The sequence below is a fragment of the Kryptolebias marmoratus genome, linkage group LG22 (genome assembly GCF_001649575.2).
Source record: "Kryptolebias marmoratus isolate JLee-2015 linkage group LG22, ASM164957v2, whole genome shotgun sequence".
Taxonomy (NCBI): domain Eukaryota; kingdom Metazoa; phylum Chordata; class Actinopteri; order Cyprinodontiformes; family Rivulidae; genus Kryptolebias; species Kryptolebias marmoratus.
The window spans coordinates 8,223,217-8,247,773 of record NC_051451.1 but is presented as its reverse complement, the minus strand read 5'-3'; the positions used below and the strand labels follow the sequence as shown (position 1 = coordinate 8,247,773).

The 24,557-nt window shown below is 38.4% G+C and overlaps 2 protein-coding genes and 1 non-coding gene across 4 annotated transcripts in view; 1 reads left to right on the top strand and 2 right to left on the bottom strand.

Annotated features, from left to right (window-relative positions):
- kif11 (kinesin family member 11) overlaps positions 1–8,945 on the bottom strand; it is a 13,244-nt gene extending 4,299 nt beyond the window's left edge. For both annotated transcript variants that reach the window (XM_017434262.3, XM_017434264.3), the window contains exons 1-16: positions 8,796–8,945; positions 8,490–8,601; positions 6,524–6,653; positions 5,918–6,015; positions 5,754–5,832; positions 5,323–5,508; positions 5,124–5,248; positions 4,953–5,043; positions 3,680–3,825; positions 2,847–2,943; positions 2,631–2,726; positions 2,316–2,404; positions 2,057–2,144; positions 1,825–1,898; positions 1,633–1,747; positions 502–573 (exon numbers count right to left, since the gene is read on the bottom strand). In XM_017434262.3, the coding sequence (XP_017289751.1) occupies positions 502–573; positions 1,633–1,747; positions 1,825–1,898; positions 2,057–2,144; positions 2,316–2,404; positions 2,631–2,726; positions 2,847–2,943; positions 3,680–3,825; positions 4,953–5,043; positions 5,124–5,248; positions 5,323–5,508; positions 5,754–5,832; positions 5,918–6,015; positions 6,524–6,653; positions 8,490–8,560 (1,557 nt within the window). In that variant the 5' untranslated portion in view covers positions 8,561–8,601; positions 8,796–8,945. The remainder of the gene's footprint in view (positions 1–501; positions 574–1,632; positions 1,748–1,824; positions 1,899–2,056; positions 2,145–2,315; positions 2,405–2,630; positions 2,727–2,846; positions 2,944–3,679; positions 3,826–4,952; positions 5,044–5,123; positions 5,249–5,322; positions 5,509–5,753; positions 5,833–5,917; positions 6,016–6,523; positions 6,654–8,489; positions 8,602–8,795) is intronic.
- A 1,147-nt stretch (positions 8,946–10,092) lies between these two features.
- Positions 10,093–10,166, top strand: trnat-cgu. The gene has a single exon. It is a non-coding gene; the product is annotated as a tRNA-Thr (tRNA).
- Positions 10,167–11,693: 1,527 nt separating this feature from the next.
- sult6b1 (sulfotransferase family, cytosolic, 6b, member 1) lies at positions 11,694–22,934 on the bottom strand. The gene is made up of 7 exons (XM_017434259.3): positions 22,613–22,934; positions 18,121–18,233; positions 16,872–16,961; positions 16,574–16,700; positions 13,216–13,310; positions 12,966–13,122; positions 11,694–12,377 (listed from the first exon to the last, which is right to left on the bottom strand). The coding sequence occupies exons 1-7, from the start codon at positions 22,806–22,808 to the stop codon at positions 12,253–12,255; spliced, it is 903 nt and encodes a 300-aa protein (XP_017289748.1). The 5' UTR covers positions 22,809–22,934; the 3' UTR covers positions 11,694–12,252.
- Between the last annotated feature and the right edge of the window lie 1,623 nt (positions 22,935–24,557).

Genomic DNA, 24,557 nt, shown 5'->3' with positions numbered 1-24,557 from the left:
AAGAAAATCTTTGGGAACCACTGAGTTACATTATTAATTACTTGATGCCCTTCATTATCTACTCTAAATTCGACTGACACTAAGTTAAAATGATCACGTCTTTGTGTCTGTCACTCAGTCTAGAGGCAAAATAATTCAAAGTTAATCCAAAATTGACTTTTTTTAAACCACCCATCTCTGTGGTGTCCGTCAACAAAATACTGCCTCATGAACCATCATAACCACTGAATGGACATCTACAGCTGATGTTGTTTGTTTTTAATGCATTTAATTTTGAACTTATTTGCCGCTGCGACAACTCTCCCCCCCGGAAAATCCCTAACACATCTTTAGTTTTTATTTTTAAATCTATAACTAATTAGCTTTTGGAGTCAACCCAATTCAAAATGGCTGCCACTTTAAAACTCAGGCATAAAAGCAAGTTGGTAATGTACGTTCCTTCAGGAAATGGTAGAAATTTAATTATATTTTAGATCGATGTGATAATATTTTTATTTTGACCTTTTTCTTGCGGTCCAGCTTGTCATGGAGACCCGACACGTCACTGGTGCTGGTGTCGACGGTACTCAGGAGCTGAAACACGAGAGGAGAGTTCGGCCGTTCAGTCAAGTCCCCCGGAGCAAAAAGGAGAAACATCCCATCAGGACGTTTCACAAACACAACCCCATTCAAATAAATAAGCAAATAAATAATGAAACCCATATTTTATTCCCAGTAGAGCACAGTAAACAAAATGTGCATCATGAAACATGAATTCCAGAAAAGACGACTAAGGCTGCTGTGATTGTTCGACCCAATCGATTACAATAATCTGTCAACAATTGCCCCTTTTACACGGGCTCTAATTCAGAAGTCCTGCTCTAATCCACTCTACTCGGCTCTATAAAGAATGCATCGCGTTTACACCGGCCAGTTTGGTCGGTAGCAGAGGAACGCCTCCTCGTGTTGCAGGGGGCGGGGTGGAGGCGCTACAAAAACTTAGCGCTTTCGTTGTTTACACAAATGGCGCCATGGACAACGTTGGCCCTGTGTTGTTGCTGTTTTTTAAACTTATGGGGATTCTCCTGAGACTTCAGGAAGAGAGGCGCAGTGGAAGAAATGCTCTGGATGCCGCGATTGTTGCGCGGAGTAGGACAGCTGTTATCCGCCCGAGATTTCAGGCTTTACAGCGCCTTCAGCTGGGGGACAGACGACATAAACGTTGCAGGGTAAGCTAACGCTGTTGTGTATATTCCTACCTTCGCTCTTTATGCTTGCATCTGGCCACACCCACGACCAATGAGTGAACAGGAGCTAAGCTAGCACCACCAATCAAAGCAGGGCTGGCCCTACTCCGAAGGAGAGCCCAAAGAAGCAGAGCCGGCCTCGAAAAAATGCCGGTGGAAACGTGCGCAAAGCGAGCCGAGTAGAGTGGAGCCGGGACCTTTAGAGCCCGTGTAGAAGGGCCAAACGAAACTTTCAGTCAAAAAAATTTTTTATGACTCTTTTTATTTCTTAAATATATTAAAGTATTGAAGTAATAATCGTTTTTTTCTACAACACTAGTTATAGAATGTAGTGGTTTTAACACAGTGGTATACCTTGAAGTTGGCCCATGCCTGTTAGGGTCACATTTGTTGTTTGCGTTCGTACCTGTCCAGCTGTGTTGTACAGAGACTCGTGGACTGATGTGAGCTCCGAGCAGACGAACTCCTCCTGGATCAGCTTCTCTTTAGTCTGCTGTAGGTCTCGGCTCGTTTCCTCCAGCCTGAAACCACCAGACAAACGAGACTTAGAGGCTGAGATCTGCCGCCGGCTGCAGGATTGCTGTTTGGGATAAAATACCTCTGCTGTTTCTCATCCAGGTCCACAGTGCACTGCTCCAGTCTGGTTTTACTGTCCTCAAACAGCTCAGTCACCTGCAGGGGGGAGCAGAGGATAATTGTGCTCGTCAGCTCATTTATCTTCGTTTATTTGAAGCACGGCTGTAGGTGCAAAGCGTGAAGCTGCAGATATACAGACACAATATAACCCACAAACTTAAAGGTTTGGAATGACGGCAGAAAGGGGGCGGCACCTTCTTAAGCTCCTCCTCCATGACGCTGATCTTCTCCATGTATTCTGTGATCTGGTCCTCATGGGTGGTGAGCTGAGTCATCATGTTCCTGAAAAAAAAAAAAAAAAAAAAAAAAAAAAAAAAAAAAAAATTTATATTAAAGACGAGCAGCAGCAAGAGATTAAGATAAAAAATATCCATAAATTTCCATAATTACGAAAAAAAAAAAATCCCATTTTTTTTATATGAAAAGAGATGAAAATTTCCCCTCTCTTCTTACTCGTAGTTTTCTGTAGACAAATAAACGCCATTCTTTTCTCTGGCAGAAGCCAGGTCGCGCTTTAGTCGCTCAATCTCCTCAGTGTATTCCTGAACAGTCAGAAAAAAACAGCATCACTGTTGGGTTTAATGTTCTAATGCACAAAAATAGATCCTAGATCTATTAACAAAGCACATTATTAAAACAGTCATCCACTTATTTTGTCTGGTGCCTCCTCTGCATTAGTCTATGCAGGCATCAGTGCTCAATATTAACTTCTTAAAGTGCAAAGAAAAACTAAAAGCAGAGCCTGAAGAGTCTAAATCAACATTTCACCTTAATAAGAGTCCTCTTTGTGAGTTTCTGGTTGACTTCAGGTTTGTTCATGATGTTCTTGGCTCTGCTGGCGTACTCCAGCGTGCTCAAAGTTTCCTGCAAAAGCACAGAAAAGCAACGTTAATCTGTTCTTTAGGAATAAGTTTACATAACCAGAATACTTAAGTTTCATTGTAAAAAAAAAAAAAGTTGACATGAACAAACACAGAGACATACTTCCAGGTTGCTGGAGGAAGGAGACACTGTGGCGATGATGGAGGTTTTTGTACGCCCTCCCAGCGAGTCCTGGAGGATTCTGGTCAGTTTGGACTCTCTGTGAAAGACAAGCGAACATCATTAACCAAAACTCACAGCCTGCTGACACGAACCTAAAGAGGACTCAAGAAACACTACGCGTTTCTCAGATGATAAAAACATTCATCTGGTGACTACTGCCCAGAAAACAGCACTGTTGAGTAAAATTAAACATTGAATTGTTATGCGACGCAAATATTTTCATTTTTCAGGCATGTTGGGGAAGGAAGGAAGCAAAGTAAAAAAAATAAATAAAAAAAAAGGGAGCCATTTATGTCAAACAAGAAATAATATCTTGAAAACACCACTAATTTATATTTACTAACTTTAAAGTTAAAAAACAAACAAACTGTTTATTAAATTTCTTCTTCATAAAAGTCTGTTTTGTCAGGATTGTATTAATCAAAGTAGATTACAGGACACTGAATGGAGAGTTCCTCTTTACGTTAAATGTTTGTCCTGAGTGATATATATTAAGCTAAAATTTGGAGTGATAGGAGCCAAGTCTCATTCCCAAAAGATACTCTGAACATAAAAATAACTTGTGTGCAATATTTTTAGTTTATAAGGTTTGGCTAAAACTTAAGCAAAAGATGATTTTAGTCTAAAACTCTGATATGAAAGGCAGCAAGGACACATTGCCTATATTTACATCTCCTTCTGAAACAGAAAAGATGTGGTTTCACTGAACTCAGAGCCACTTCCTGGAACACCCCTCTGTACAGGGCATGAAGTCTCGTTTTCTGCAGACTGACCTGTACGGGACATGCGGTCTCTTCTCCACCAGAGCTGTGATCACGCGGCCCAGCGTCAGCAGAGACTGGTTGATGTTTCCCGCCTCGCGAGCGCGTTTGTCCACAGCACCTGAACGCCCGATGTTCTCACTTCCAGCAAGATCCACCTTGAAAATAGAAATGCTAATTTTTCAGTGTCTAGCGACTTGATTCGATTCCAATTTTTAGGGTCACTGTAATATATTGATTCAGTACGCGTTCCAGTTGGTGTTTGTACACAACGGTAGCTTCTACAGTTATGTGTAGCTATAATGTTTATCAACGGATTAAAAGAAACAAGCCTGATGATCAGAACCGGCTCATCTTATCTATCTTTGTGTTGTTTTACAACACAAAACATTACAGTCACAATTCAATTCAGAATCAAATTTTTTCTATTCAAACAGTCTAGAGATTCTATATTATGTGATTGACAAGAGGAAAAGACAGTGTGAACAAATAGAACATTTATTTCTACAAGGTTACATACTGTATCAACAGTAGCAAAAACATTATATTTAAAAATAAGTTTGTGCACAAAATTCTCCAACTTAAATTACCTGTATTAGGTTAGATTAGCTGCCTGGCTTTTTGTCATTCATTCATTCACACATATACACACATATTCATATACTGTATATACACATATATATAAAAATCGAATTTAACGTAATAATTAATACAATTTGAGTGATTGATAAATCAGAGTTCAGAAGTGTTTTTGTGCAGACTTCCACAGACTGACATTTTGTTCAATATATAACAAATATAAATGCACTTTGGTTAGTCTATTTTATTTTGAGGTAAAGTTTTAGATATTTACAAAACATATGCACTAGACCTAACGTCTGATTTTTATTTTCAGTCAAAGGTTTTTGTAAAATTATATTTTGAATAATTCTTTGAATATATATATATATAAAAAATAGACTTTGCCATCTTAACCAAAGTGCATTTATATTTGTTATATATTGAACAAAATGTCAGTCTGTGGAAGTCTGCACAAAAACACTTCTGAACTCTGATTTATCAATCACTCAAATTGTATTAATTATTACGTTAAATTCGATTTTTGAGCATTTTGAATTGATTCAGAATTCCCAGGACTAGGAATTGCGATTCTCTATAGAATCTGCTTTTTCCTGCACCCCTACTTGAAAGTATGGAGATTGTTATTGTTATGATAAACACAGAGTATTTTCTCTTTCTTATTCAAGTCATTGTTACAGTTTCGTTAAAGATAAAGTAAAATCACCAGATTGAGTTTTCCAATCTTGACCAGCTCCTCTCCTTCCAGAGTGATCTCTTTCATGTGGATCGTTACGGAAAACACAGAGTGGGAGCGACTGCAACAAAATAAAGAAGACATGTAAACTACAACAAACTCTAGTTTCCATCGTCGTGTTGATGTGGGGTTCTTCTGTACCTGGAGTAGGAGTTCATGAGCGTGGACGCCGTCCTCCTCCTGGCTGATCCTCGCTCCAGGATCTGATACACTTCGTCTTTGTTGTGGACCGCCACCTCCTCCAGGCCCCTGACCAGCACGCCTCGCTGCACCACAAACGCATGACTGAGAAAACAGACGACCACCGGCGGACACGGACCTCCTCTGTCTTGACGTCTACCTTGTTTCTGGGGTCGTCGAACAGCTGCAGCCGTTCGCTGACGTCCTCGGAGGGGCTGAGCAGGTCGAACAGCTCCTCGTTGTAGATCTCCAACAGCGAGACTTTGACGGAGAACTCTGTGCCGTTCTCGGTGAGCTTCTCAAAGATCTGGTGTAGAGTTCGAGGGATGATACCGGCCAGCGGGTCCTAAAACACACAAAACATGGGAAATCTTTTCAAACGATACTAACTGAGCTATAGCCATTTTTGTCTTGTTTAGGACTGATTAGTTGTGGCAGCCATCTTGAACTGGATGGACTCCAAATGTTGATCAGTTGTAGATTTCCATCCAGTGTTACTTTCAGAGTTTGTCGTTCGAGAAATATTTTGCCAACAGACAGAAACACAACCTCACATGCGAAAACATCCCATAATTACCAGACTGAACTCACCTCCTCCCAGGTGAACTGCCCGTCTGGACTCCTCTCTCCCTCCATGGTGAAAGTTTTTCCTGTTCCAGTCTGACCGTAGCTTTAAATAAAAGAAAAAGGTTCAAACCAAAAATGAATCTATTAAATATGTCAGTAAATAAAGACACAAGGACAGAGACACTCACGCAAAAACAGTGCAGTTGTATCCCATGATGACTTCGTCCAGAATGGGACAAACGACGCTCCTGTAGACGTCGATCTGCTTGGCTGCTGGACCAAAAACCTGAAAGAAAGAAGAGAAACTGTTCAGTGAGAAAGCAACCATCTGTCATAGTAGTCCCAGGTTTAGTGTCAACAAATTCCAAAATGTATTGATTTATTATCATTCCAATAAAGTCTAGTCAGTTTGGGTTGTTTTTTTGTTTTTGGATAAAAACAAATGGTAAATGGCTTGCACTTTTAAAGCGCTCTATCTAGTCCAAGGACCCCAAAGTGCTTCACACTACATTCAGTCATTCATCCACACACTGATGGTGGTGAGCTACATTGTAGCCACAGCTGCCCTGGGGCAAACTGACAGAAGTAAAGCTGTCATCACACCGGCACCACCGAGCCCTCTGACCACCACCAGCAGGCAAGGCAGGTGAGGTGTCTTGCCCAAGGACACAACGACTGAGACGGACAGAGCAGGAGCTCAAACTGACAACCCTCCAGTTACAGGATGAACTCCTACCTCCGGAGCCACGTGCCTCAACAAGACATTTAAAAACATTATCCCAGCTTGAACCCACCATATCGTAGGTATAGGTTTTGCGTGCGGCCTTGTCGTTCATGCCTCCTGTCCTGACAACCACCTCCTTCCTGTTCTGATCGCAGTCGATGACGCCGTAAGATGACTTGCGCTCCACAGTGTTGAAAGGTCTGCAACATAAAGGACAACAGCGTTTAGAAAGGATCTTAGTTACATCATTGGCAAGCAAAATAATCCCAGATAGTGCAAAAAGTTAAAGACATTTGGATCACTGTTTACTAAATGAAACCAAATTACAATTTAGCTGAAAAACTGCAACTTTTCCATGCAAAACATTTACAAAAGCATGGCTGCTACCAAAGGTCACAGCAGATTATTACCAAGCTTGTTCTCAAAGCTGCAGGAGTAGCAAGTCAAACATTTCAACAAAAACAGAAAAATAAAAGGTCAAATAGTAAGAAAGGTGCTTTAAAACTTTAGAAGTTTTCTTAAGAATGCCAGTGTGATCCATTTTTTTGATAATCTACAAATTTGAACAGTATAATACTTTTAATTTAGTTTAAAACAACAACAACAAACTACCCTTTACAGCTTTTTGACGTCAAAATTAACCTTTTTAGATAGATTTTTTGGGGGCCCAAAAGGCAATTATATCTTGGTTTGTCATCTTTCTTTACTTTACCAATAAAACTATCAGATACTTTTGATTAAGACTAGACACTTTTTCCCAAGGATGTGATTGTCTTGTTTCTTCAAATTTTAAAGTACATCCTGACCAATGTGACTAATCATATCTTTACTATATCTTATTGATTCAGTAGGGTGGAAAAAAGAAAACAATGTTTCTTTGTGATGAGCTGCTGGTAAAGAGCTAAATCCAATTTAAAATTGGTTATTTGCCAAGTTAACATTATGACACTTATGCACAGATATGTACTGAAACATGATGAAGCTCTCAGATCCAGCCTCTCATCGGCAGCTTGATAAATGCTATTCCAAACTTTTAGTGACGTAAAACTGTTAAAATGTGGACTAATTCTACACTAAGAGCAATTTCTTTAAAACTGGAGTTTGTGATCTTTGAAAGAGTTAAATGTTTAAGACCTGACCTGTCCCAATGTGGTCCAGGTGTCAAAAAAAACAAACAAAACAACAATCCTCTTTTCCCCCTTTCACAAATAAATTTAGGGTTTCACAAACTGCTGTAAAATGCACGTTTTTAGTAGCCTATAGATAAATGTAATCCAGGTTTGAGCAGTCTACATGTTAGCTTTTAAAACTAGACTAGTTCCAGTGTGGTCAACACCACAAAAAAGCAGAAGCAGAAAATCAGTCTTTTTGGTCTTCTACAACAGAATAAAAGGTTTTACAAATAACAAACAGTGTGTTTAAAATTTATGCTTATAATCTAAAATAATTTAGTTTAGGTTGGAGCAGCCTGAGTACTGAAGTTTTTAAACCAGAGTTGATCAAAGATGGTTCACACACAGAAAAAAAATAGTGGAATAGCCCTTTACTGTAGGAAGCAGAGTTGCCAGATAGAGAATGACGAAAAATTGTACTGTAGCTTTAAAAATACTGTATTTTGACCCAAACTACAGTATGTGCCGAGTATGCTCTTTCTCAGCAGTGTGCATGTGTGTGTGTGCACTCTGTCGGACAGGGGCTGGGGGTATGAGGAGTGAGGAGTGTGTTGGTTTTTGGTGAACATGTGCACAGGTGAGGAAGAGGGGCTGCGGGCATGGCGAGCGAAGGGACCAGATATGTGGAAGTTCACGCGAATAAAAACGATTTTTTGGTGCACAGAAATGCCGAAACTACAAAAACTACTATTTTTATCACATACCGTATAGACCTTAAAACCTTTGTAAATAAATACGAAAATTATCGTATATCTGGCAACGCTGATTGGAAGCTAAGATCAGACATCTATTCATAGCGTTGATAAAAATTTCTAGTAATTGTGGAGGATAACATGCATAGAAGCGTTTTGTTCCTCAGCATACCTGCATCTTACAACCACCTGGATGTTCCTTCCCTTCTCCTCCCGTTTGGCTCCACCGACGTTTGAAGCCATTTAAGACCGTAGAGGGGTTTAGCTCATCCGCCAAAACCAGTCTGTGGGTACACTTCCAGTTAGCACTAAGACATGGCAGCAAACTTAACATTATTCAGCGCGAAGTCTCTCGCTAATATTTATATATCATTAAAACGATAAGAGAGCCAGAACACGTCGTCCCGCTGAATGACTTTTAATTACAGAACGAGCCACACTTAGCGTCGACTTAACCGTTAAACCAGAAACAACTTACCCAATAATAAAGCACTCTTCACCTCCTTTCTCTTTGTAAAGTATCCGCTTACGGTTCCCAACACTTTAATGGAGAATAAACTATAAATTCAGAGTGTAGTTTCCTCTCTGAGAGCACACAGAAGTCCTCCCTGGCGCTCGTCAACAAGAACCGTTTGAAACAGTAGTTTTAAGTTTTGCACCGCCAATCGCTGAGGAGTAACAGAGCGATCAACAACGCGATTGGTCAGGAGGGAACACGTGACGCGTTCGGCAATGGAGCATCACGGGAGTTTTGTAAACGAGAGCGAAATCTGGCCAGCCCTTTCAAAATAAAACAGGCGGAAAAGGCAACAACATCCGGTCAACCCTTTCCAAGTTAAATTGAATCAGGAGATTTCTTTCCGTGTTTATGATTTATTCACCAACTCGTGACCTCTCAGAGCTCTCTGCCAGCCTTCAGGTGAACTCAAACGTGTCTTCAGATCATTAAAATATAATTAGTTTACAAAAAATACGGAAAAATTTGAATTTAGATTTGAGCCATGTTCCATTTTCCATGCATATATAAATTAATACATTAATGACAAAATATAACAAAGGTCCACTGGTTGCAGTTACAAGCTTTGGAGTCTAGGTGTACATAACCAGATTTTATTTTTTATTGGCTGCTGACACAATAACAATACAGAAGACAACTATAATTATTCACCAAATAGTGAAACGGCGCCATATAGTGGTGAATTTAAGACACTGCAAGAAATCTGAATCAGAATCAAATTTATTTGTCATGTCTGACACATGGCAAAATAAAATATGTCCCCCAGACAACAATAGAAAAATAACAATAACATAAAGTTACATTAATAAAACAAAGGATTTGTGAAGTCTTCATCTGGAAACAGAATCCTTCAGTCCAATTTAACTCAGTTAAACTTTCAAATTTCATCTCAGACAAAAACTACATTATTTGCTGACACAACTTAAAAATACATATCTTTTTATTCTTTTCAGTATTCAGTCCAGGTTTGGAACTCGGCTCAGGTCTTTTTTGTTTCAAATCTGCTAGTTCTCCACATTACATAAGTCCATGGGTCCAACAAAATACAGATTAGATTAAATTATTGCTCATAATTGGCACTGTGTATGTGTGTGAATGGTTATTTGTTTTTTATGTGTTCCTGGGATGGAATAGTGACCAGTAGTCCAGTAGTCATTGAGCCTTTCGCTCAATGACTTTGAACTGATGTAGAAAGTAAAAAACAATTAGATAAATTGTGAATAAATGGGTAAATAATAATAACATTACTTGAACATAAGGCACTGTAGCTTAGAAGGTTAAAGTGTCTGTCTCGTAAACAGAAGATCCTGGGTTCAAATCCCAGCAGTGCCTGAGCAGGTTCAACATTTGTCTACCTGCTGAATCCCCAACCCATCATGTCTGTAAACCACAGAGTTTAGGCTGACAGAAGAAGCTTTCAGTAAGAATTTAAAGCCTCTTAGTTGAATGCTGGTCCTGGAGGGCCACTATCCTATTTCATATGTTTCTCTACTCATCAACAGGTCTTCAAGTTCTGCAGAAGCCCGTTAATCACTCATTCATTCAAATCAGGTGTGTCACAGGATGGAATCACTTTGTCCTGAAAGGATGCTGGTTCAGTACGACCTCAGAATGCTGCACAAAAGAAACGATCTAAGAATCATATACAGTCATGGGGAAAACAAAGTCCACACTCTTTCTTTGGTTTTACGTATCAGGACATAATAAAAATGATATGGTCTATCTATGCTGGAATTGTCCACTCCTTCACTACGCAGTGTCCCATGTAATGAGTCAGCATTTTTATGGTGGTGTTTAGAAATTTAACTGGAATTTTTCATCCTTTATAACAGCTGTCAGACAAATGGTCTCACATTTGAGCTCCAAGGGAATTCATGGCCGACTCAATGACTGCAAGGTATCCAGGTCCTGTGGGTGCAAAACAAGCCCAAATCACCAGCCTTCCACCTCTGTGCTGACAGTTGCTACGAGGTTATTATACTGATATGCCGTTCAGTTTTCTCCAAACATGACACTGTGCATTATGGGTAAACATCTCTTTGGTCTCATCTTTCCGAAGGACATTAATCCAGAAGTCTTGTGGTTCGTTCAAATGAAACTTTACAAACCAAAGTTGTTGCCATGTTCTTTTTAGAGAGGAGGTTTTCTCCTGCAACCCTTCTAAAAGAAGCTGTTCGTTTTTATTTATTTATTTATTTTTTGTCATGAACTTTAACCTCTAAGCTGCTAACTGAGGCCTGTAGAGTCTGAGATGGAGCTCTCAGGATTTTTGTAATTTTTCTGAGCATTGCACAGACTGACCTTGGGGTGAATTTGCTGGGATGTCCACTCCTGGAAAGACTGGCAGCTGTCTTAAATGTTTTCCACTTGTGAATAATCTTTCTCTCTGTAGAATGATGGACTCTAAAAAGTTTGAAAATTACATTTAATCTTTCCCAGAATGATGGACATCAACAGTTGCTCTCTACGGTCATTGCTGACGTCTTTCCATCTTGGCATTGCGATAACACACCTGTATGAAAAACTGACAAAACTCCTGCTTTTAAAGAGGTGATCACACTGATGATAATCAATTATTGAATACAATTCATCTATAATAATACACTCCCAACATTAGAAACCACCATTCATTCTGGTTATACTTCAACAGAAGCATTTTGTTGGATTAAAAAAAGATTAATAAGATTAAATATCTGATAAAAAAAATCTAAACATTCCTTTGAAAAGAACCTACAAACAGAACCAAGAAATGCTGGTGTAAAAGGTGACAAATGGTATGAAACATTCATTCAAATTTAGAGGTTAGATTTTATTTCATGCAGCTTTAAAGCAGAAAGATCATTGAGCAACACCGCCAAGTTCTTTTAAAGCTTTTATTTGAATCAAGATCAAAATGACATTTTGGGGAAAATACAAAGAATGTATCTTTATTCAATTTTTACCCCATAATATTTAGTTTTTGTGTGCTTTTTTGTTTTTAACTGGATAACTGAATTAAAAGCAGATAGATTTGTCATTTTCAGCAGCACACAGATCTCTTCCTTAGTGTTTGCTGAGATTTGAAGTTTTGTTCACAGATTTCTGACCAAAGGTAAACAATCAAATTGGAAATTTGGGGAAACCTATTTTTCTTGTAATAACTTCACTTTAAAAAAACAAACATTGAAAACTATCAAACCATTTTGTAGAGTGTTTACTTCAAAATAATTTCCCTGGTTTTATTTTAAAAATGATCACAATGCATTTGTTTTCTTTCCCAGTTCTTTCCCTCAGACACGTTTGACTCAAGTTTCCTCTGCTGGTTTTGTCCAAAGGAAGTTTAAACACTGACGCTGCAAACATCAGGTCACCTCTCTCAGTCTGACGAGCTCTCTTCTCTGCCTTGCTTTAGTTCATCTTCGTCCTGTCCTGTTTCTTATTAACAGTTGTGGTTGTAGTTCAGCTTGGCTCCCAGCTTCGTTCCTGCCAGAAGTTTGTTGAAGGCTTCGTCCATCTCTCGGCTCTGCTCAGGAGTGAAATGATTCTTCCAGTCTCCGACTTCACCTGTGCAAGAATTAAATAAATAAAATCTTACAGGTAAACAGCGGTTCTCTGTTTATTTTCAGTAAACTGTTTCAGGAAATTCAGCTTGCATTTATTACTTTCAAACATCTTTTCCCTGATATACCTCTCATTCCAACATTTAAACCCGTAATATGGAGTTTGTGCATAGATTTGTCTCTGAAACAGAGAAAAAAACTAAACAAAAACTAGAAATTTCTCAAGCTGCCTGAAATTCCACAATCCATCAACTATTAACTAAAGCCCATCAGTAATTTGGGACTTACTTTTGTAATAATTTCAGCTACGAAAAAGCCTAACTCTTGTTTTGAAAAGCATCAATAAGTTTGGTTGTGGAACGTCAAGTTAAAATCATCCCGTTTAAATTTCCTTAAACTTTACAGACTAAATTCTGCAAAGGTTTCATTCCTAAAAGTTCTGATCAGGACAAACCTACTCCTCTTTCAGGTAAAACAGTAACACTAAGAACCATGTTTCATTTATTCCTCTCAGGGGTAGAGCTGACATTTTTATTCCAACAATTAGCTTCAAATGTTTCAGGAAAAAAGGCTGACTGAAAGTTTGAGTCACCTTTCCTGAAGATGACTTTTCCCATATTGCCGTGGGAATTAGTCGAGCTCTCTTTCATGGCGCTGAACGAGCTCGCTCCTGCGATCTGCTGGACCTGATCGTCCGTCAGGGTGAAGCCAAAGAAGGTGGAGACCTGACGGATGCCAGCGCTCAGGTCCTGCAGGACAGCAAACACATTCAGGGCTCAAAACTGAAGGCTGAAGTTCCGGAACAGACGTTAGTTTCACACCAAAGAATCTGAGGGGTCTACCTGTTTCAAGTCTTCATAGGTGACAACCATGACGTCTGGGTCGTCCATCCTCTTCTCCCAGGCCAAGGCATGATCGAAGTATGACCCCCAGGCAACTGCAAAAACAAACAAACATGATCAGCTTTTTATTAATCTGAAAGTTTACAGGTTAGAGGAGCTGTTCAGTGTCTTCTTTAGAAGTCAAAGCTGTGACTTATAGGTAGATTATTTTATCTTTATTGGAACCATAGTGCAACATTATCTGTGGTCAGAGCATCCAGCTATCCATCACACCTAAAGTTACCATTTAACCTAACATGTTTTTGGTCTGTGGGAGGAAACCAGAGTACCCAGAGTAAACAAACACGCACACAGGGAAAGCATGTAAACTCAGAAACCAGAAAAGGCTCCAGGCTGGGAAGTGATCCGGCGACCTTTTTGATGGGAGGCGACAGCTCTAATGATAACCACTGTGCCACTGTGACACAAATGTTTAGGATCCCACGAGCCACCAGAGTGCATCAAAGCTGAAAGCTCAGCCTCATCTGAGAAGAATTAAAATGACCTGACACTATCCTTTATATTTTTTCAAAATAAATGTAGGGTATAAGAATAAAACAAGCCGCAATGATAAGCATCTTTGTGGCATAAATAAGTCCAAATCGTTGTATCTGCCACTAACATTACTTGAAGATTAGTTGTGATTAATTTATTACGTTTAGTGTATTTCATAAGCCTCTAATTACAAGTGTGCTACTGCTAATAATATTAGACATATTGCTGATTATTCTGGACTACCGTGGCAATACTAACTCAGCTGAGTTAGTTGCAGTCTCCTCCTTTGCCACATTTGTTAGAATATTTATTGTGACAACACAGTTTGCTAGATTAAACAATCCTGCCTTTATTCCGACAGCTGAGTTCGGTTTTTGATTAAGCACTTTGTTTTATTCAAAAGAACCATAATATCACAAACTTAGTAAGTGAAACGTAGATGATGCTATATACCACTGTTAGCTCTTCCCGCAGAAATATCTATAGTTAAAGACCATATCACCAGTTAAAATACAAGCTGACCACTTTGAAATATATATGAAATATATGCAGACATTCCTACTGTATCAAATTATGGTCATCACTCATTTATCTTTGTTTTATTACTTTAACAAGTGCCAGGTCTAAATACTGTAAATGCAGTGACAACTTTGTAACTGGGTTCAGGCTTTAAAGAGATGCTGTTCATTATATTGTTTAATACAAAAAAACCCAAACATATTATGACTGTTTAGATTAGTGCAACATCACAACAATTACAAAATCAGAATGTGTGCTTGTCTGGTTTGCTTGGTTACCTAAAAGTTCTCAAATATTTGAGGGGCAAAGGGGTCTTCAGAACTGCCTGAGCAGGAAATACGAGGAACAGACTTATCAGCTGCTGAGCAGGAAGCAGCAGGGACTCAACACTCAATGCCCCTTTTATTTATTGACATATAGAGGATTGTTGTTTCCCTAGTATTGTCATTTTTATCAGTTGTTTTGCTTCATTGGCTCAACTCAAATATCTATTTTAAAATGAGAAGTTATCATGACTTCAGCTTGGTTTGCTCGTGAAGTGTAACAGATTATGACGTGTCTGTGGATCATCTCATGGGTTAGGCATCGCTCTCATAGTTTGGCAAACTAGGGCAAACAAACAGCATCTTGCATAGACGTCTAATTATCACAAATGGCAAAATTTAATCCAAGGCCTAGCATACCTTGAAGAAATGTATGTCACTCACTGCATTTCATGTCAGAGTTTCAAACTGAGATCATCTTATGATGAGAAATGACAGAGTTATAGCTGTTTTTGTAAAATATTCAGAATAACGTCCTGTGTGATCTCACTGGATTCTACAAGATCTTGTGCCGTCTGTTTTGTGCTCAGAGTATTTATAAGTTTAGGTCAGTATCTGTAAAACTGACTGAGCTATAGCCATTTTTATATTTGCTGAGGTTTTTTTTTTAGTTGTGGCTGACTCCAAAATCAGAATCAGCTACAGATGTACATCAAATATTTACTTTCTGAAGGTTTTAATAAAATCCATCCTGTGGTTCATGAGATATTTTGCTAACAGACAGATTTTGTTGACTCCAGTAGTTCATGGTAAAGTTTAAAGGAAAGATCTTGCACAATTCATTAGTGCTAGGAGTATGGGTTTAGCTACCAACTTGCCTAATTTTAGCACAATGTCTCAATATTACAGTCATTTCTGTGTTCATCAAGACTCAGCTAAAAGCTAAAAATAGCTAAAGGCTAGCTAAAAGTTGCAGAACAGTAGCTAAAAGCTAGGAGCAGCATAAAAAGACCAAATTAGTGCAAATATGCTGAAGTGAATTTTAAAGAGAACAATATTTGAAGAACTTGAAGAGATCTCAGTGTATTAAAAAAAGTACAAAAAAACAAACAACATCAACAACAACAACAACAAAAAAAAAAAACGTGAAGTTGAGAACTAATGACTTGAAAAGGGGAACAAATGTTTTTGGAGGATTAATGTCCCAATTTCTAATTCTGGCCAAACTTATTTTTTTCTTTTGGCTACATGACTTATTGACAGATAAAAAAAAATGTTAGTGGGTGTGGAGAAAGTCTTAATTTATGCATTTATTTATTGGATTTTTAATAGAAGAAAAAAACTATTGAGCTCCAAAAGACAAGTAAAGGGAAAGAAAGGAAATGTCTCAAATGTATTTTTTCTCTTCACTTTATGATTTAGCAGATAAAACAGATTTTTGCAGTGTGGATAAAAGCTTTCCAAAAACCTTTATTGGGAAATAATTTTTTAAGGAAGCCAAACACTTTTTCCTTTTCATTATTATTATTATTTTGAGCCCCAACAGGTGCTGATTAGAAAAAAATATTCTTGTTTTTGCACAGAATTAGAACCCGAAACAGCATTTTCCCCCAACTTTGTTAGTTTCTTTTAGATGATTTTTGGACAGCTTTTTCCATGCTCCCTCCCCCCCAAAAAACCTTCTCCAAGTCTTATAAAATGTATTATTCACCACTAAACCTGTTTTTTTCTTTGCCTGCCCTTCAGGGCTTCTGTAGCCAACCTTTCAGAAACAAGTTTGTCTAAAACAGAAACAAACAACAAACTGTTTCAGATCAACCATTTCAGTAATTTATTTCACTAGCACTTAAAAAAGCTAGCTGGACAGAAAACAAACAAGCCCAATTAAAATCCAAATACATGCTGTCCAATTTAATTAACAAGGGTCCACTTTTTTCATAATCAGAATCTTTTCCTACATCCTACTTGAACCAAGCAGCCTGGTATTGTATCTATTGTATTATATTGCTTCACTCTACTGTATATTTACGTTATTTACTCACCGTTTCCACTCATGAAGTCAGTGAAGAACGAGTCCCAGGACTTCACAGATGGCAGAACCGGGTTATTGTTACAGAAGTGATAATACGAAACCAAAGTGTCTTTCGGGTTCCTGAAGACCACCAGCATCTGTAAGACAACACAAAATACAGTTTACTCTACTTAAAATAACAGGAGAAGACTTTTGCAGACAAATTTCAAAGCAACATGAAAAACGAGAGTAAAAACCGGACAAGAACAGAATGAAGGCAGCAAACAATAATAAAGTAAAAGCTACTAAGAGGTACAGTTAAAATGTACCTTAGGTTTCTTTTCTTTGAAGGTGGCGGGAATGTTGTCGGGATGAAAGTGAGTCCCCAGAAACCTCGGAGAGGGGGCCTCCTCCACCATCTGAGAAGACAAACGAAGACAAACAAAATTAACTTTAAGAAATTCCACACCACATCTTTCTTACTCCTGTTTCAACTTTAACCATAACCTTTGTGTGCTTTTCTTTTCTAATACTATTACTCAGATACTTTACAGCTTTTCGACCATTAACCAGCTAGACAGCTAACTAGTTTCAGATCCAGACTGGCGGATCCGGATCTGGAAGTCCCACAAGATTTTAGCCATGTCCCTAATTGGTAACTGACTAAATATTTAACAGGCATGGCAGACTGCCGATTTTTTTTTAAAATGGCAAAAATCAGCAGATTTAAATCAGTCGGCCAGTGAGTCTGTCCATCTCTGCTCTGAGCACCAACAGATGGTGCGTAACGTTGTTTTGCAAAGTTTGACCAAAACAGCCATAACTCTATCATTTCTCAACATACAGTAAGATGGTCTTAGTCTGAAACTCTGGCATAAAATATGGCAGGTGATATGCTTTCCAACAACACAAGGCCTTTAGTTTTCTATTTGGGTTGATTTCACCTGGCAGCTGAATGGAAACACGGCTAAAGAGATTTAAAAAATCTGTGATTAAGATCATTTTGTTGAATTTTAGAATGACAACATCAGATGATGACATCAGTAGGGATAAACCCACATTTTCCTGGTACTTGTTTATCTGTTCTGTCATCACAACTCTCTGTTCGCTTTAGCGTCTTAATCACAACCATCTCAAATGGGCATCAAGGGCAGTGAGAAATTGGACAAATTAGTTACTGACATGCAGAACATTTGGAATTTATTAACCACAGATTTATAGCAGTGCTTTATTGTGCACACTGATGTTAACCTATTGATGTTGTGCAGCCTTACTGTCGAGCCATGTGTACATTTCAGCCTTTCACCTCCTCATTATCAGCCTCACCCAGCCTGAACAAAGACGCCAGACTGGTTTCTAAACCACCTTATCAACAAACACTGCAGCTGTAGACCGGCAACCAAACAAAAACTAATTGCAGAGGTTAAACACATGTGGAAATCAAAGATTTTCCATTCGGACAAAGGTAGAACACCAATAACAGCCATTCTGTCAGATTGAAGTTGTTATTTTGGCAGTAAAATGCATGTTTTATTTACTCTTAGCTTTAAACTGAGGTCAGACGCAGGAAGTGAGTACCTTTAAGATTTCTGGTCCGAAAAACTCAATGAGCGGGGGCATCTTGGCTTCACTTTTATTCCCCGTGCCCTCCGCGATGATCTTCCTCACCACGCCAACCATCCAGTTAAAACCTGAGCACAGACACATTCACACATTTCCAGCCACATATCTTAAAACATTCTTTTAAATTGAAGGCAGAATGTTAACAAAATGAACCTAAAAGAAACAAAACATCAATCTCATACAGTCAGATAAATAAACGCTTTTTGTTTTTTAGGTAATATAAATCAAGCTAATGTTATGCATAAATACCGTCCATTCTTTCTTCTGTCTGTGCTTCTCTCCACCCTTCAGTGTTTTAAACTTCACGAGCTTTAAGAGTTGATAAAAGTTAGAAGTTCATTTTACTCGCACACACGCATTTACCGCAGACTAAAAAAGTGGTAAGGATGGATGAGACAGAGAGGTTAAAGATGCTGTTTCAGCTCATTTATTTGGTAGTTATTAGATATGAGACATTTATGAGCATTTTGTGCTGAAACAGGCAAAGGTTTTGTAAGACCAGTCACTCATCCTTCGTTTAGATTCTTGTGGTAGAAACTACAAAGTTCCAACTGTAGATTCAGTTATTAATCTTTATTTGTGCTCTCGTCTATCAACATTTTAATTTTAATAGGTAATTTCAAAAGGCTTGACTTATGCAGTACTGTCTTTGTTATCTTCACATATATCTTCACATATATTTTTTTAAAATGGGAACTGTGTATTGGATCATACCAGTGGAGCATGTTGAAATTATTATTTTTGTAGACTTCTTGGTGAAGGCAGTTTTTGGATCAGAATTCACTTCAAACAAACTTACTGTATCATATCAACTTGTATTGTATTATCATCCATCCATCCATCCATCCATCCATCCATCCATCCATCCATCCATCCATCCATCCATCCATCCATCCATCCATCCATCCATCGGCTCATGAAGGGAACAGGTTTAGGAGAAAAAAATAACAGATATCCCTCTCCCAAGAAACCCTCCTGGGTTTGCAAAGAAAGGTTTTGCAAAATCATATTGTATCCTACCTTTTTCCTTTAGAAACTGTTTGTTTCACCGAACAGGATGAGAGTTTTTTAATTTAAAAGATGCATGCATTTATAAAATATTCTGGTTGTATGTGTGTGTGTGAGTGTGCGGCGTGACTCTTTAAAAATCGATTAGAGCCACATGGCTATAATTCCAGGAGTGACTGAGAATTATTTTGTGGTCTTAAAAAAGTATCCTTTTAAGACAAGAAGAATGAAAAAGCAAACTGTCAGTTCTCTTAAAAGAGCCAAAACTGGACCCATTGAAGGTTAAAAACAGTTCAGGGCGCTCAAAGCAGCAGCATTTAGGAGGTATTCAAATAAAGATCCAAGCTAATTCTTTTATGTCCCATAGTACTTTCACAAAGCTCTCATCTGTAGTCTAAGTCTCATTTAGCTGCTTGCAGCTCTTTTTTGTCCAACCAAAACAAGGTCTTCTTTTGTTTCCAAAGAGGCCCCTCATTACTTAAACTGGGTGGATATACGTAGCATAACACAGATGAATATCTCCCCTCGTAGGCCCCTGTTAAAGCACACCCAGCAGAGCAGGCGAATCTAGCGTTCCTCCTGATTCTCATCTGTCTTTGGGCCATGTTTCTAACTGAAAGCTTGCGTGCGACAAGTTTCCTCAAAAGAAAAAAAAAACCCCCGAAACATATCACATTCCTGAAATGCACCACAAGAACAGCACAGGAAGATTCTGCACGTTTCTTCCTGTACAAACAGTTCTGTGAACACATTGTGGGACTTTAGAGACAGAAATTACAGCTGGAGCGCCACAGTGCTTTAAAAAAAAAAAAACTTAAATCCTCACAATATTCCCTCAGGAGTCAGTGTAATGTGGTGTTGTACTATGAATTTCTGCAAAGTGAGGTCAGTGTCTCAGGGTAAAAACCAGCAGGCTTTTGCTAAAGAACATTTTATCCCAGAGTTAGGACTCTCACATGTAGTATTTTAATAGGTTTGTTTGCCAAAGTGCACAAATTTGATTATCTTCATGATTTACTTCTGAATAGATTTTGAATTTCTCTGGTTCTGTGTTTAGTTTTGTGAGTTTGACACATCTGCTGTGAGAGCACCTGAATAAATACAGTGAGCTCAACTGTATATTAAAAATGTCATCTTTTCTTTGCTTTGATTTTATCAGAAAATGGTACGAGGTAAACAAAATATTAGGATTAATTTTTTTCAGTGTTAGTTGTTTTAGTTCTTGTTTTCCTTTGGCTAATTTAACATTTTGTCAAGATGAAGTAAATCAAAATTGTTGTCATAAAGCATAAATTTTGAATACTTATTTTAAAGCAGGTAATTATTTAGATAAACCTAAACATTCTGACAGTTTTAGCTATTATTTAGTTATTATTGAGTTATTCTTGCATTTCTTCAATTAATGCTTTAATTTAAAACCTATTTTTTTCTTTTGTACATATGAAAATTAAAGGTTTACTTTGCTTTTTTATGCTTTTGTGTGAACTGTATAAATCATATTTACATTGCAGGTGGGGGAGGGTAATGGCGGTTACATAACAGGCCTTTGTGTTAGTTTTCAAAGCCCTTTTTTGTGCACTGTAAGCTTATCTGCATCTCCCATAACTGACTGAAAACGTTTTTCTGTAGCTTATATCAAAATGTGAATCAAACAGGTTTGGGCTTCATAGTACAGGACTTGAGTTCACAGTTAACCCCATTGCTGATTATTACCCACTACCAAAAGACAGGCAATAATGTTTTTATCTGTCTATTATCTGCAACTGAATAACTTTTGGGGTCAACCTGATTCAAGATGGCCACCAAAACTAACTGACCTTAGCCCTCAAAAAAATGGCTTTAACTCATTCAGTTTTACAGCTATTGATCTAAAAGTTGGTGCGGCTGACAATCACCCCCAACATACACTTTGAGGGCTGCACATTGTGTAACATTTCTGCTTAAAACTCTCGAATTACCAACTAGAGTCAATTTGGTTTGTCCGTCAGTAAAATATCTCATGAACCATTGGAAAGATTTTAATGAAACTTTCCAAAAATAATTATTGTATGTACATCTGGAACTGATTTACTTTTGGAGTCAACCTGATTCAACAGTCAACTGACCTTAAAAAAACAAAAGAAAAAGCAAAACCAGCTACACTCAGTTGATTTTACAGATATTGAGGTTTTGTGTGGCAGCAGCTGCTCTCTTATGTTGGAGGTCGCCACAGCTGGTGAACTTGCGCGGAAGATTTGGCAATTGTTTTATGCCAGATGCCGACCTGATGCAACCTGGGCACAAACCTGCAGCCTCAGGATTACAAGATCACCGAGCCACCGCAGAACCTAGTGGTACTAGCTGAGCGTGATCCTCTAAAAAATAGCCAGAGTGCAAAAAGATTGTACAAGTTCTTGTGATATTGCACATTACCACATTATTTCAACGGTTTGACCAAAATGGCTTTAACGCTGTCATTTCTCAACATAAGATGATACTAGTTTAACACTGGCATGAATGGCAGCAGGCAATATGCTTTTTTTCAAGGAATGCTAGGCCTTTAATTGTTATTTTAGCCTTCTTCACTTTGATAAAACTTAAAGTATTTAAAGGTTATAAATAACTCAGTTAATGTTTAACAAATTGGTGTTCTTATCGCGGAGCATCTTGTGATTACTTCTGCACTTTAAAGTTGCTGCTTTTCAAAGCACATGAGTTATGTCCCATTTGGCTTGCCCTTCATGCTAGCTCCTACATGTTAAAATCCAGTGGATCAAGCGCCAGCGTTTACAACCCTGTGAGTGGTTTCATTCATACTCATCCAACCAGTTTCCCTCTCAGCCGAGTCACGAACATTGACATGAGACAAAACCAGGTGAAAAGTGGACAGAGGTCAGAGTTCGCACGCTTGCCTTTCTCTACCTGCAGTAAACATGTCAGTGAACCTGATGTGCCGGTTAAAAAAAAGATTTATATCGTGTATAAAGATAAAGGGTTAGACTCCTGACAGATTACAGCAGATTACAGTCCTTTCTGTTTCTCTGCACAGAGTGATGTGTAAAAAGGCTGTGTTTTATCTCTTTCGTTCATTTAAGCACAGACCTTGCATCAATGAAGCAAGGGTCAACTCAGAGGACTCAGAAAAAACAATTAAAGATGCAACTTTTGTTACAGATCTGCTTTTCAGAAAACTACATATAAAAGCTGTGCATCATTCACCTAACAATAGCTACAACTAAAAGTCAAACTGTCTAAAAGCACAGATTTCTTGCTGTAGTGTTTTTTTGGAAAGCTTTAACAAAGTTTTTTTTTAAATCTAAATAAATCTTTTGAGGTCATCTAAACATAAATCTAAACGGCGAATGGGATAAACAGCAGATTTGAAGCCATAAGAAGTCAAAGCACAACTTTTATTTTTCTTTTCCACTTTTATTCAGGAGTGAATTTTGCTGCTACTCACCACATTTGGGATAAGCCACCAGCATGATGTCGTCCTCTCTGGCCTTGATGTTATCCAGACACTTTAAATTTTCCTCAGGACACATGAGGGTGGGGTACAGCACCCCTTTAAATCTGTACAGCTTCTCCTCATCAGTCATGTTCTTGGCCCTCTCTAATCTGGCCTGCATCTTGGCTTGGAAAGGGTTGTCGCTCATCCTACTGTTTGAAAGCTCAAAAACTAGGGACAAAAACGGAAAAGTGGCTGCAGCTCCAAGGATCAGACCGAGTGGAACACAAAGTCGCCTTCTGCTCAGTTTCTGAGTATGTGAACAGACGAGAGAGACAGGAAGAGGGAGTGTTCAGTAGTAAAAGGAGGAGGAGGAAACGCAAAGCACCTCCTCTGAACATACATGCAGGAAAATATGTGGATTCATGTTTGCCAACAGACCCCCCCCTTCTCCAAATCACACATTCCTGGAGTCTAGAGCATTTCAGATAACTCAGAGAAAAAACTTCATGGAGATTCAAAAGCATGATGTCATGAGGTCAGTGCCAGAAACTTTCTGAAAAGAAGAAGGAAAAAAAGGAGAACTGAAAGTTTGTTGGCTCTCTTCCTGCAGTGTCTGATCTTGTTCCAAACAAACTTGTGTTTTAAGATTTACACAAAGACTGTGCTAGAAAGACAGAGACAAGATTACACAAAGATAACTGAGTTCTATTAAATAGAGTCTCAGCATTTGCTGGAATAAAGTTCAGAAGTTTAAACCATCTTGCCTTATTTCATTACAACCTAACTGGCAATGAGTATGAGTGCTTCAGTACCGAGTCCACCTCCTTTTCTGCATCACGATGGTGAGCCTCCCACATAATTTACAACAAGGTGGAAAATATTAGACAATTACATGCTTATCATAAATGCTCAGGGAGACACATGGCCAGATGCAAGTTTTATTAGTTTCTACATTTCATCTTCATTTCGTCTTTTCATTGTTTACACTCTCAGCTGTGCAGATTTAAATCTTTGATACTGTAATATGTTGGTGTTTTTAACTTTTATTCCACACAAACACCCTGAGCTGTAAGGGGATCAGAGTTGCCGTAAATGATCCTGTTGCTCTGGAACATGTACCTGTGTACTAGCAGATGTGGAAGAAATAAATCCAGATGTTTAGGACTGTACAGTGCAGCCCAGATGGAAAAAGTACCTTTAAATATCCATTGTTCTAGGTTTTTTAATTTATTTATCTGTTTCTGTATCTTTCGCATGTCCAATTATTTTCCAACTTTGATTTTTTGCAGCACTTATGCAAATCTGAAGTTACACTTTTTTCACCCTTTTCACCCCCTTTTTTCCTTTTACTTCCATCCAGCCAGGCTCAGTTCCTGTTGAATCAGGGCACCTCACAGCAGTTCTTAACTAAAATCTCCTTATTCAGTGCTGTATAAAAGAGCTCTCACACTGTAATGGTTGGTTGTTGAGGATCCAAGACTCCAGACAACAAGCAGCACGCAGGCAGGCTGAACACATCAGTGGAGCATTGCTGCCATCTCCTGTTCATTGTTATCAATCTGCTTTGATTTAAAAGGCTATTTGCAATCTAGATGCAAAAGTCATTATCTTATATAGACTAACACTGTGTAGATGCTGCAGCAGTTTCTCTGTTTTGACCCATCTGTCCAGATTCAGCTAATCTAAGCTCTTTCCGGGATGAGAGTACATTTTACATTCAAGGAGGACATGCTTGACTGTTTTAGTGCATCCACATTCACATTTGGCATCTGGGTGTTTTCCAATCAGAGCCAACCCACTTTTAAGTCCACAATGAACAAGTCTAAGTCTAGTGATATTAAGAGAATCTCTTATTTTATCAACAATCTGTTCTTTTCTAGTTTGCTGTGTTCTGCATAGTAAAGCACACTGTTCCATTTTTTCTATTTTTTTAAAACAATGTTTCCATTGTCTT

Bases quoted from the DNA above. Each gene is read 5' to 3' on its own strand.
- sult6b1 (XM_017434259.3), bottom strand. From the start codon at position 22,808: ATGAGCGACAACCCTTTCCAAGCCAAGATGCAGGCCAGATTAGAGAGG. The intron at 16,701-16,871 runs GTACATTTTAAC...GTTGTCTTACAG, and splicing joins TCAAAGAAAAGAAACCTAAG to ATGCTGGTGGTCTTCAGGAA. The intron at 12,378-12,965 runs GTGACTCAAACT...ATTCTTGCACAG, and splicing joins AAAAGTCATCTTCAGGAAAG to GTGAAGTCGGAGACTGGAAG.